General features: G+C 42.4%; 1 protein-coding gene across 5 annotated transcripts in view; it reads right to left on the bottom strand.

Moving 5' to 3' along the window:
• The window catches only part of LOC126248154 (ATP-binding cassette sub-family B member 6), a 129,285-nt gene that overhangs the window by 15,329 nt on the left and 100,416 nt on the right, over positions 1–13,540 (bottom strand). For all 5 annotated transcript variants that reach the window (XM_049948896.1, XM_049948894.1, XM_049948892.1 and 2 more), the window contains exon 12: positions 8,306–8,420. In XM_049948896.1, coding sequence (XP_049804853.1) covers positions 8,306–8,420 — 115 coding nt within the window. The remainder of the gene's footprint in view (positions 1–8,305; positions 8,421–13,540) is intronic.

The following is a 13,540-nucleotide window of genomic DNA, read 5'->3' as shown; positions in this document are numbered from 1 at the left end:
CATCCACTGATGACACCTTCCCATACACCACAGCATCATCAGCAACCAGCAGCAGACCGCTACTTACCTTGCTGCACGATCATTGATGCATATAAAAAATAACAGTGGTCCAATCACACTTTCCTGGCACATTCCTGACGACATCCTTTGTCTCTAATGAATACTTGTCATCAAGAACAACATTCTGGGTTCTGTTACTTAAGAAGTCTTTGAGCCACTCTCATATCTGAGAACCTATTCCATATGCTTGTACTTTTGTCAACAGTCAGAAGTGTGGCACCACACCAAATGATATACAGAAAGCTAGGAATATGGAATCCACCTGTTGCTCTTCATCCACAGTTTGCAGGATATCATGCGAGAGAAGCGCAAGCTGAGTGTCGCACAAGTGATGCTTTCTAAAACCATGGTGGTCTGTGGACATAACCTTTTCCCTCTCAAGGAAATTATATTCAAACTGAGAATGTGTTCAAGAACCCTGCAGCAAACCAATGTCATGGACACTGGTCTGTAATTTTGCGAGTCTGTTGTTTTACCCTTGTTCTATATGCGTCGACTGCAGTTTTCTCCAGTTGCTTGTGACTTTGCACTGGGAGAGAGATTCACGATAAATGTGAGCTAAATAAGGGGCCAATGCTGCAGACTACTCTTTTTAAAACCAAACTGGAATTCCATAGGGACTTATTTGCTTTCAACTCTTTCAGTTGTTTATCTACACCAGGGATGCTTACTACTACGTTCTCCACAGGGGAATCCGTGCGATGGTCAAACAACAATAAGTTCATATGATTCTCGCGCATGATTTCTTAAACGTGAATTTTAAAACTCCAGCTTTACTTTCTTCCACTGCAATACCAGACTGGTCAAATAATGACTGGATAGAAGACTTAGACCCACTTAGTGATTATAAGTGGGACCAAAATTTTCTCGGCTTCTTTGCAAGATCTTTTGCTAAGGTGTATGGTGGTGGGAGTTGTAAGTTTCACATATCTATCTTTCTACAGACCCACTAATTTCTACAAACATTTTCCTGTGGTCATTTGTAAATTCTCTTTTGAACCGAGAATGCAACAGCCTTTTGCTTCCTTAGCATTTTTTTAAATTTCATTGTTGAGCCACAGTAGGTCTTTTCTGCCCTTAATCCACTTCCTCGGCCCATACTTCTGCAGAGTATGATTTACAATGTGTTTAAATTTTGACCATAATTCCTCTATGTCCATTGGACTGGAAGTAAATTATGTCAATTCATTGTCTAAGTGGAATGATAACAACTGTCTCTCTGCTCTTTCAAGCACAAATATTCCCCTAGCCTTCTTGACTGATTTGTTAACTTTAGTAACCAAAGATGCTATGATAACATCATAGTCACTAATCAGCGTCCCTCTACTGATGCCATCGATTAGGTCAAGCCTGCATATACACTATGTGATCAAAAGTATCCGGACACCTGGCTGAAAATGACCTACAAGTTAGCGGCGTCCTCCATTGGTAATGCTGGAATTCAAGATGGTGTTGGCGTACCCTTAGCCTTGATGACAGCTTCCACTCTCGCACGCATACGTTCAATCAGGTGCTGGAAGGTTTCATTCTTCACAAAGGGCTGCACTGAGGAGAGGTATTTATGTTGGTCGGTGAGGCCTGGCACGAAGTCAGTGTTCCAAAAAATCCGAAAGGTGTTCTATAGGATTCAGGTAAGGACTCTGTGCAGGGCAGTCCATTACAGGGATGATGATGATGTTTAACCATTCCACCACAGGCTGTGCATTATGATCAGGTGCTCGATCATGTTAAAAGATGCTATTGCCATCCCCAAATTGCTCTTCGACAGTGGGAAGCAAGAAGGTGCTTAAAACATCAATGTAGGCTTGTGCTGGGACAGTGCCATGCAAATCAACAAGGGGTGTAAGCCCCCTCCATGAGAAACAGGACCACACCATAACACCACCTCTTCCAAATTTTACTGTTGGCACTACACATGCTGGCAGATGACGCCCACCGGGCATTCGGCATATCCACACCCTGCCATCGGACCACCATATTGTGTACCGTGATTCGTCACTCCACACAACGTTTTTCCACTGTCCAATCGTCCAATGTTAACGCTCCTTACACCAAGCGAGGCGTCGTTTGACATTTACCAGCGAGATGTGTGGCTTATGAGCAGCCACTCAACCATGAAATCCAAGTTTTCTCACCTCCCGCCTAACTGCCATAGTACTTGCAGCGGATCCTGATGCAGTTTGCAATTATTGTGTGATGGTCTGGATAGATGTCTGCCAATTACACATTACGACCCTCTTCAACAGTCGGCGGTCTCTGTCAGTTAACAGACGAGGTCGACCAGCATGCTTTTGTGCTGTACATGTCCCTTCACATTTCCACCTCACTATCACATCAGAAAGAGTGGACCTAGGGATGTTTAGGAATGTGGAAATCCTGCATACAGGCGCATGACACAAGTGACACCCAATCACCTGTCCACGTTCGAAGTCCACGAGTTCCACAGAGTGCCCCATTCTGCTTTCTCATGATGCCTAATGACTACCGAGGTCACTGATACGGAGTACGTAGCAGTAGGTGGCAGTACAATGCATCTAATATGAAAAACTTATGTTTTTGGGGGTGTCTGTATACCTTTGATCACATAGTGTAGCTATAATGTCTACAATATTTCCAATGTGTATGGGGTGAAAAACTAGCTGCTCAAGACAGTTTCAGAAGACATGCTAAGAAAAACTTTGCAAGGTCGTCTGTACTGCTGATGATACACATGTGAAGTATTTCTATTTGACAGTGTCTGTATAGTTCAATGCCATGTTCCTTCAGACATATATTCATGCATCGAGATGTGCTCGGATAGCCGAAGTGGTTAGGGTGACCGCTTGTAACAATCAGGAAATCTGGGTTTGAGTCCCATCCTGGCAAAAATTTTCATGTTTCTAGTAAATTGTAAAGCTGTTGTGGTGTCATACTTTCAATTTGTGAATATATTTCTCAACTTAATACAACTACCCATCATCACAGAGTCTGTTCCTTCAGTCATGCATGTATGTCTGAAGGAACACTGCACTCAACTATACAGCCACTGCACTAATGTACTTCCTGCCACAGCCAAAGCCACCTGGCCTGAAAAATAAAATAAGTCTCTCACCATAATGGAATCACCTAATTGTGTGAGCATTATAGGAAGCAGACACTGGGACATATGGAGATTTCCTGGAGGTGTGCTTGAATAGCAGAAATTGTAAGACTCATGACAAGTGAGAAATCCAGGTTCGAGTCCTGGTCCACACAAATTTGTTTTTAGTAAACTGTATAGTTGTTGTCAGACTGTGTTCACAGTTTGCAAATACATTTCATGATACTGCTAATGAAACTTTGCTACATAATTTTGTTACAGGCAAGTAGCAGCAAAGCTCCGTGATAACCTCAATCACCAATTCCCAAAAAAACTGAAGTGGTTGCTTCTGTTAGGAAAGTTATGGCCATATCATTGTTTTTATATTCACATAATGATTTATCAGCATGTTGTACTGATGCACACATCAACAACTGACCAATAACACAGGGCTGTTCTGAAAACCTTGAAATTCCTTATCAGGCACAAAATACCATATATATATCTGTAAATTGGGCTGGACACTGCATCATCATGATAATGCACAGCTGCATATTGCAAATGTTGTTAGTGAATATTCTGCAAAAATCAGTGTGAAGTACATCCCTTAAGATCCCCACAATCTTGATTTAGACCCTTGTGACTTTTCTGTTCCCTAACCTGAAGAAACTGATCTGTGAAGCATTTTCCACCATCAGAAGCAGCAGTGAAGGCTTTGTAGGTGATTCTGATGGAGCTTTGAAAAAAATATTTCTATCATGTCTTTGCAGACAGGTAGAAACACTGGGACAAGTGTGTCACATCCAAAGGAGACTATTTTGAGAAGATTCATCTGAATTATGATGATGAATAAAGGTATTTCAGTATCCTACGCGGTTTTGGACATTCTGCTTCCCTCTACATTGACCCACACAGCGAGTTTCCAATCCCTCTTGCCAGGTTCTGTCTCTGGCTTGTTGTCACGCCACTGCTGGCCCGCCCAGGGTCTTGTACCAACAGTGTTATTTAGAGGCGTTGTAGTGACAAAGGATGTTCTTATGCATGTGACAGTTTTAATTTTTTTTCTGTTTCATAGTATTAATTATGGACCAGCAATTCTGGCATTTCTGCAATGCTGACAGGAAAACTTGCATCTACAGAATGAGCAGCAGTAGCTGCAGCATCAACAGGTGCAGGTTCTGTTAACCCACGATATATAATTGCTTTGTACCCATACCATGCAGGTGGCGAGCCAAATGCTTGTTGTGCTATTTTCTTCCCTGCCCCTGATGTTTGCCAGTTTCGATGAGTCTACAGAAAGGTGGGAAAATTACCTACAACAGTTCTTCCTGCACTGCCTGGTAAGGCATATCATTGATCTGGTCAACAAAGCTGCCTTGTTATTGTCCAGCAGTGCAGGGTTGTAAGAAGTAGTGCAAAAGTTGAAGCCTTCCACTGAGCCCATGAAACTCTCCTTTGATGAAGTTTTGTTGGTTACTTAACACACTATTTCGGGCACCAAAACCATGTGATGGCAGCATGGTTGATGCTTAATCTGCACCATAAGTGCTGCAGGCACTTGTATGCAACCTGGATTGCTGATATGCAGGGTCTCTCAGTCCAGGGTCATTTTGAGTGTTCCAAATGTGTTACCTCATATGCAGACTTGCTAATGCAGGGCTGGATTGTCCAGGTAGCACATAATCCCGAGATCCAAACTTAGGTCTTTATCTTGTCCGATCCCTTTTCAGCCGACATGGCCGAAACTGCGGAGCCACATGAGCTTACAGCAGCAGCAAGGAATACACTTCCCAACGATTGGGTGGTGGTGCAATTAGGTGTGCATGACACACAGCACCATGGAGTTTCCCTGTCTGCCTTTCCTCCTGTCATATTACCATGTGTTGATGTCCTGACAGTTCCACCACAGTGGTGTCATGGCTCTGCCTATCACCCGCATTGCACTCGGCAGATTCGCATCAATTGCGGCATTGTAACTCCTGCCTGTAGCGTTTTGCAGGTCCTCAGCATCACTCTCCTTCCGCTCACTGGGAGAGCCAGCAGTCCTGGCCTAACTGTCTTTTGGTACATGTTCAAAGAGATTTCCTGCAGATGAAGGCCATATATGAGATATGCCATCAGGTGGGCTATTTAGCACCTGTTTGTGTCTGTCATCAGACGCACCTGTGTTTTCCATGGTCTCTGATGCTGTCTCCAATGCCGCACAAGTGATGCCCCAAAGTATTTTACTGATGCTCGTAGTGGATGGGTGACCAGCTGAATTTAAAGCACACATGAGAGTGATGGTCAGCTGCAATAATTCCCAGAGTTGCAATGACAGCTACATCAGTTGTGTCTTATAGTAATCAGTATATTTCTTTGGGGGGGGGGGGGGGTGCAATTCTCAGTCTCTGCACATTATAAGAATGTAGAATGGAAACTTAAATTCTTAGTGATCAATTCCTGCTGGCGCAATACCAGTTGTTTGAGAATACCTTGGGCTGGGCAAAAAAAATTTTGAGGCACACATTTCTCTCAAGCTGTTGGCTGTACCTAAATTTTGTCACCCCCAGCCATTCCTTTCTCCAGGTGCAACAAGGTAAAGATAAACTTGCAGAGTTGGCACGATCAGGGCATCGTTTCTCTTATTTAATCAAGTCAGTGGGCCACTCCTTTGGTGGTGATTCAGAAGCCCGGTGGCATTGTGTGCCTTTCAGGGAGGGGAGGGGATGGACACGACAGTATTTTTCATGCTTTGACTTTTACAATGTGCACCTGCAGTTGCCATTGAATGCAGATTCTTGGACTTTCTTGATACTCATCACCCCCTTTTGGTTTAACCAGTTTAATCGATTGCCTTTTGGAATCTTGTCTGTGCCGGGAATTTATCAGTGATATTTGAAGCAGTTGGTGCAGGACATTTTCTGTTGTATAAACTATCTTGATGACATTTGCGTTATGGGCTCTACATGAGATGAGCACTTGGATAAACTACATACAGATTTCCAATGTCTTCTAGAGAATGCCCTCCACTGGAAGCTGTAGAAGTTCAGATTTTTCTGCCAAATTGTGCATTTTTTGGGACATATGCTTAGCAAAAATGGCCTCATTCCTATGGATGAACACACCAAAGCTGTTGCCAACCTGCCAGCACCTAAGAACCAGAAGGAGCGCCAGTATTTTGAGCAAGATTTCATATTATGCTAAGTGTCAAAGGGTCATCCCACCGGCATTGCACCCTTGCATATTCAATTTGCTACGTGTCTTACACTGGGGTACGACTCCTACAAAGGTGTTGGCGTGGCATAATGTGCACACATTGGCAACTGATTGTGACACTGAACATTTGTGGCGAGCTTGCGGGACCTGTGCACAGAACCTGGCTCCGTCGTAACACCAGGTTTCCCCATGGCCAGGTTTGGAGCACCATCGGGATAGGATGCACATTGATTTCATGGGTCCATTTTTGGGCAGATAGTGGTTGTTGTGGTCAATGTTTTGTCAAATTTCCCATGTGTAGCCCAGCCATCCTCCACGTCAACAACTGCCACCCCCCCCCCCCCCCCCCAGGGTCTCGTGTCTGATAATGTGACACACGACACACTAGTTTGAAGACTTATTTTCACTACGATATTCAGCTTCTGACTACTGTCCCATTACACCCAGCTTCTAACTCAGAGCTGGAGCAGTTCATGCATTTATTCAAGACAAATGAACAAATGAAGAAGTTGGTATCTGCCTCTTCCTGAGACTATGCATCGTTGAGTTTTGTGGGAACATACTGGGCGACACAGGTCAATAAATGCAGTCCGGAGGAACTCTTACATGGGCACCAGTTATGGAGTTTCTTAGATTTGCTGCATCCCGAGTCACATGACCTGGACCACCAAGGCCCGCTGTGTTTTCCTCCCAGGACTGCAGTTTAGGCTTGGTCTTTTGGACAGCAGGAGGGGTGGACACCACGTCTCATCGTGGGTCATAATGTCAGGAGTAGCTATCCCATCATGCTAATCAGTTGCACTCACACCCTTCTGGGTCCTCACAGTCGTGGTCTTCCACCCAGCCGGCTGGAGGAGTTTGTTGTGATGCTGTTCAGGGTGCAGGTTCCCACCTACAGCGGTGCACTTCCTCATGCTCCCCCCGCCCCCCCCCCCCCCTTTCATTTCACACCCTGGACTGCCTCCCCTTCGTCTGCCATCTTGGACCCCGGCACGTCTCATTCCCCATGGACACTGGCACGCCCTCCTCCTCCTCCTCCTCCTCCTCCTCCTCCTCCTCCTCCTCGCCCCCGTTCCCCTTCCCCTTCCCTCACCAGTATGGCCTTGTTTCTGCCATTGGTGGTGGACTGTTGCTTGTGCCTCTGAACTCTTCTGTCCCTCTGGTAGAGCCAATGGTGTTGGCGATCTCCTTCTGGCACTCGCTCTGGTTTTGAGCTGGAAGTCTTGGCCCAAGCCAGGCCACTTTCAGCTCTATTTAGCCTTTTCAGGGTGAAGGTATTTAGTATCCTCGCCAACAGACACCTTGCTGAAGGCAGAGGAGCTGGGAGGGTTATTGAGATTGGAATAGTGTGGACAACTGCCACGGGGGAAAGGGAGAGGGAAGGGCACGCGGCATGGTATGGGCAGACCTGGTGACAGGAGTGTATACCTGCCGCCAGCAATAAGTCAGGAAGAGTAGTTATAATGCCGAGTTTAACCAACGTGGACCTAGTTTTATGCATTGTGCAGTATCCATGTGCTCAATGGTCTGTTAACCGCCCCTGCCATGTGTTGTGTTTATCCTCGTGCATGTCTCTACATGGTTTCAGACTTTCTGCTTCCCTGTGCATTGACTCACATGGTGAGTTTTCATTCCCATACCATAATTGGCCTGTTCAGTACCTTATGTAGACAGTGCTGTTTGGTGGTGTTGTCACACCTCTGCAGAAACTAAAGGTACGCTGCCAAAAAGTCATTCTTTATTGACCATGCCTTGTACTAAAGTCAAACCCAATTGTTTCTTCTGTGTGTCTGACTGTGAAGAACTACTGAATGACTATGAAGAACTATATGGTAGAAATATGGTAGAAGAACCATTTATCACTTGTTCATAATTCCCCCCCCCCCCCCCCCCCCCTGTGCTCTCTCTCTCTCTCTCTCTCTCTCTCTCTCTCTCTCTCTCTCTCTCTCTCTCTCACACACACACACACACACACACACACACACTTACCTGTGTTTCATAGCCATCAGGAAACGAAAGGATCCTTTCGTGAATATCTGCTGCTTTGGCTGCTGTTATAATATCTGCGTCATTTGCACCAACTCTTCCATACTGGATATTGAACCTAAAATTTCAAGCACTAATTAGTATCAAATATGGCCAGTAGCATGAAATGTACTGAATAATTTGAAGAAATATTGCAACAATTAGAGAGTAAATGACTTCTTTGATTTATAGGCCACCGAATGTCCAACAAGACAAGCTCCTGTTACATCTAGCGTTTTTCCACTTTTAGGGGAAGGAAGAAGATGATGATGAAAATGAAATGATTTTTCCTGCCTGTAACACTGTCAGGAAATTTTTGTAATAGTCATGGCAGAAATGAAGTTATAATGCTCTCTTATAAAAAGAAATTGAGATGGGAGAAAATGTAGAGAAAAAGAAGAGATCCAGAATGAATTTTTCACTCTGCAGCAAAGTGAGCACCAACATAAAACTTCCATGGTCTGAGGCTCAGTCTGGCACACAGTTTTAATCCGCCAGGAAGTTTCAAAAGAATAGAACAGGTGTTCAACAAGGGAGGAAGATAGAATAAGCGTACAATGAAGTATGAGAACAGTGGGTTACAGGATGGAGGGTGGGTTTAAAAAAGGGGGATGTAGTTCTCTGAAGGCCTTCACCTATTAAGCAGACCTGATAACCCTCATATTTTACAGTCACATGTATTGTTCAATGCTTTTTTATGAGATTAGTAAACATATTACTATTCTAACTATTTTACATCAATATATTAACATTTTATAATATTTTCATGTTCTCCATATAAGACTGATGTTTTAGAATATGCACTGTTTGTAGAATTTTGATGGAATTCAACATACTTCCTATAAATGGGAATATGTGGACATTCGTGTTTAAAATATTTTCTTGCCCAAATTGGTTTTAGATATTGCACAAACAGAGAGAAAAAAAGAAAAGAAAAAAAAACCTATCAAAACTCCTCTGTAATGCTGCAGAATGTAGACAGCTGAAATCAGCACAAGGCTGTGTGATTAGTACAGGCTGACAGATACAACACCCTGGATGAGTCAATCACAGTAAATACAACAGTGACTAGCTCAAATACGCATGCTTGTTAAAGAAAATATGTAGGTGCGCGTAACTTTCCCAGATATAAAGATATTTTATTGAAGTGTCAGAGTCCACCAGTGTACCGTTAATACTATATTTGAACAGTCCACTAATGTTTCTCCTACCCATTTGCATTAACTTTTATGTATCCACATTTAAAGTGAGCTGACATTCATTACACCAAATAGAAGATATGTCTAGGTCACCCTGAATCTCCCGATGACAACTCGACAGTGACATTTTTCTGTGCACGACAACATTGTTGGCAGATGGCGCTCCATAGTGCTATGTGGTTGACTTGAAATGCAGTCACTCCTGAACAGGGAGTAAACGACCATGGCTCTGCATGCTAGTAAAAGTCTTTTCTAGGTACTTCCTATCCAACTGCTGCGTTCATTACACTGTAAAAGCTATTTTTGCTTATGCACCTTTAAGTGGAGTGAGTCGTGCACTTAACATTTCCTTTAACAGGTATTTGAGCTAATCACTTTTGCATTTAGCACCAAACATGAGCAATGTTCAGTGATCTGTTTTTTGTTGTTGGAAGGCATATCAGGGGCCGAAATTCATGGAAGACTTTAGATCTTTCGGTGTTTTGCCACAACGGAGTGGCTACAAATGGATTGAAAAATTCTGAAATGGTCGGACAACTGTTATGCACGATGAAGGAGCCGGACGATAGTTTACCGCCACAAATGAAGACACCATTGAGTGTTCACATGAAATGATTCTCTTAAACAGACAATTAACTATTGACAAAGTGGCACATTGTCTGCAAATTAGTCAAGGTTCTGCCTACGAAACCTTCCACAACAGACTTGGGTTTCATAAAGTTTGTGGAAGATGAGTCTCATAACAACTCACACAGTTGCATAAACAAATGCACTTTGACAATTGCAAAAAACATTTGGATCGCTATGGTAACATAGGGGACAACTTCTTAGACAGGACATTACTGGTGACGAAACATGGATCCGTCATTACAAGCCAGAGAGTAAACAGCCGAGTATGGGATGGAAACATCCAAATTCACCATGCAAGAAAAAGTTCAAGGCCCAGTCATCCGCAAGAAAACTGATGCTTCCAGTATTTTGGGATGCACGGTCCAGTACTGGAACATTATGGGGAGAGCGGCATAACAATAAACAGTCTATGTTACAGTGAGATGCTTACTGCCAGGCTAAAGCCCGCAATTTGAAGCAAACATCGAGGATTGCTGTCAAAAAGGTGTTGTGTTGTTGCACGACAATGCCCGTCCGCAAACTGCTGGAATGCTCCAGAAACTCAAATTTGGATTGCTGGATCATCCTCCATATTGTTGCGATCTTGCCCCTTCTTGCTATCACTTGTTTGGTCCACTCAAACAGGCATTAAGGGGCCACCGATTTGCCTCGGACGAAGCAGTGAAAGAAGCAGTGCATTCCTGACTCGCAGCTCAACCGAGAACCTTCTTTTATGAGGGCATCAGGAAGCCTGTACAACGATGGACAAAGTGCGTTGAAACGCAAGGAGACTATGTCGAAAAATGATGTTCTTGTATGTGTCCTATTTCATTACAATAAAATTTTATAACTACTTTGCGGATAATAATTGATTTAGCCTCATACAATTGCTTGCAGAGTAGAAAACAGACCAGACAGTGCGTACATTGCACTGATTGGTCTGCCATGTTGCTATATTACCTAAGTTTTGATAGTTTTCCACAGAAACACTTTCAATGTTAACCTAGAAACGTACAGACATTCTTTATGTATTTTTTTCAGTGTTGAAAGAACACAATAAGTGCAGTGGTAACTCCTTTTATAATATAATCAAATACCGTGTGTCAGTTAAACAACTACACCATTTGTGTGTCTTTTAGCATTCTCCTAGAAATCAATACCACTTCCAGTGTCTTGTACTCTTGTGGCCACATTAGAGGTTCCTCCTCGTATTGGGGATACTTCCTTCTAACAAACTCCCATATATTTCTGTTGTTCTGCCAGCTCTACAACTGGTGCAGTGCACTCACAACTCACAATCATGAAAACAATGTGACTACAGGAATAAGTCCACAGCTGTCACATTAAGGCGACAGAGTTCGTTAGTGTGTCAACACCTAAATGAATAAATCTATGTTTCTTAAGGGGAAAAAAACACCCTTTGAACTAAAATTCTTTCTAGCACAGGAGTACTATATCTCATTAAATATTTAAAAGAGGGATGCTCACTTTTAACATATGAGGAGGACATACTGAAAAGTAATGCCTCAGAATTTTTCACGTGAAAACTGAACGTTTTTCAAATAAAAACAATCATTATTAATATTCTACATGTCTATACATTTGCCGCCCTCTGCCACTGGAGGGCTTCAAGTTGTAGCATGCAACATGGCAGCATGTAATGTAATTATGTTAGTGCATGAGAAACAGCATGCTGCAATAGAGTTTCAAATTCGAAGAGTTTGTTCACACACCGAGCATCCTCTCCTTCAGCATGACGATGCCAGAGCACACACGAGTGTTGGGACACCTGCAACATCTTATGCCTGGGGTTCACTATCATCAGTCACCCTCAATAATTTCCAACTTGGCTCCATCCAATTTTCGTCTGTTTCCGTATCTTAAGGAACTCCTTCAAGGCACTTCACTTTGATAGTGGCTAAGCAGTGCAAGTTGTGGTGAGGTTCAAAGTCATTCTACAATGACAGTATCAAGAAACTTGTCTCTCATTGGGAGAAATGTGTTCATTGTCAGCGTGACAATGTTGAGAAATAAATATGTAGAAATGGACAATAAAGATGTTGAATGTTAATAACATTTGCCTTACTTAAAAACATTTAAGAGGTTTCACATAAAAATTTTTGGAGGCATTACTTTCCAGCATGCCCCCATAAATTGAGTGATACCACTTACATTGTACTGAAAAATCTTTTGTGATCCACCATTTTCAAAAAGTTGTTTGTCAGAAATATCTTTGCGTTATACCGTATCTCTTTTCATTACAATTACTAGGGACCTAAAAATCTCATTTGCTGTAAATGCAAATCTAGATGTAAATTTTTGCCTCAAAATCCGGAAACACAAAATTAGCTAATAAACACAGTTTCATAATAAACCTTATCCAAATGAACCATTTTATCAGAGATAATTTAAAACTGTTCTTTTCAGCGTGTAAATATTGAAAATTTAACCAATTTTTGGTTAATAGTATTGCAAGTTAGGCAAAGTCTTACTTTGAAAGATACTGTGTGTAAGAAAATAAAAATCTCACAAAGAAAACAATCCATCAGTGTGCAAGATGCTCTGTTGCCATATCAACTGTGGGAGGGTGACCCATATCTACATGAGACACAGCACATAATGCAATGTAGGACCTAGCATTTTAAAATAAATGGACGTGTACGTTTGTCTGCTAGCTAAAGTTCAAAAAGTTGCTCTAGTGGCAGGTGTTTTAAACTGTGGTTGCATCAAATATTGGTAGAGATCACACTCCAACCACCTTGTTTACAACACTGCCAACCTCAGCATGCAATTTCAAGTAGCTGTTACTGAATGGTTTGTATTGTGTGTTGCTCATTATTTTTATTTCTTATTTTGAAATTACAACTCTCACAATGGCAGAAGATATTAGTGATCCCCATGGCCATGTGTCACTTCTACTTTCACAGAAACACACAACACGAGTGTAGATGCTCACCCGTGACAGGGAGGTGGGTCTTATTTCCCTGCTTTATTCCTCTCCCCTCTGGTGGTCGTATCACTAGTTTATTTAAGATCGTTACTGAATGCCAGTTTATAGTGCCAGCACTCTGCACAACACTGATCATGCCGAAAGTCATCCCTTAATAGGCTCAGAGTTATTTTTTGCTTATACTTCTAGGCTAGATACCTTTCAATTCTATCTGTAGCAGTTAGAAGTGCCCATGAAATATCAGTAGCAATGTTCTGCTGATCTTGTAATAATAAATTTGTGTGGGGGTAAAAAGAATAATGTCAAGAAACATCGTAATTCAGAAAAGCACTCTGTTCACTGGTGAGTAAATAATACACCAGTGGGTAAATAATAATGATGATGATGAAGATAAACACTCATTTGTTGAAAGCTTAAATAGAGAAAAAAGAAGAAAACACG

The sequence above is a fragment of the Schistocerca nitens genome, chromosome 3 (assembly GCF_023898315.1).
Source record: "Schistocerca nitens isolate TAMUIC-IGC-003100 chromosome 3, iqSchNite1.1, whole genome shotgun sequence".
In the NCBI taxonomy this organism is placed as follows: domain Eukaryota; kingdom Metazoa; phylum Arthropoda; class Insecta; order Orthoptera; family Acrididae; genus Schistocerca; species Schistocerca nitens.
The sequence above is the reverse complement of the archived record's forward strand: the minus strand, read 5'-3'. Positions and strand labels throughout refer to the sequence as shown.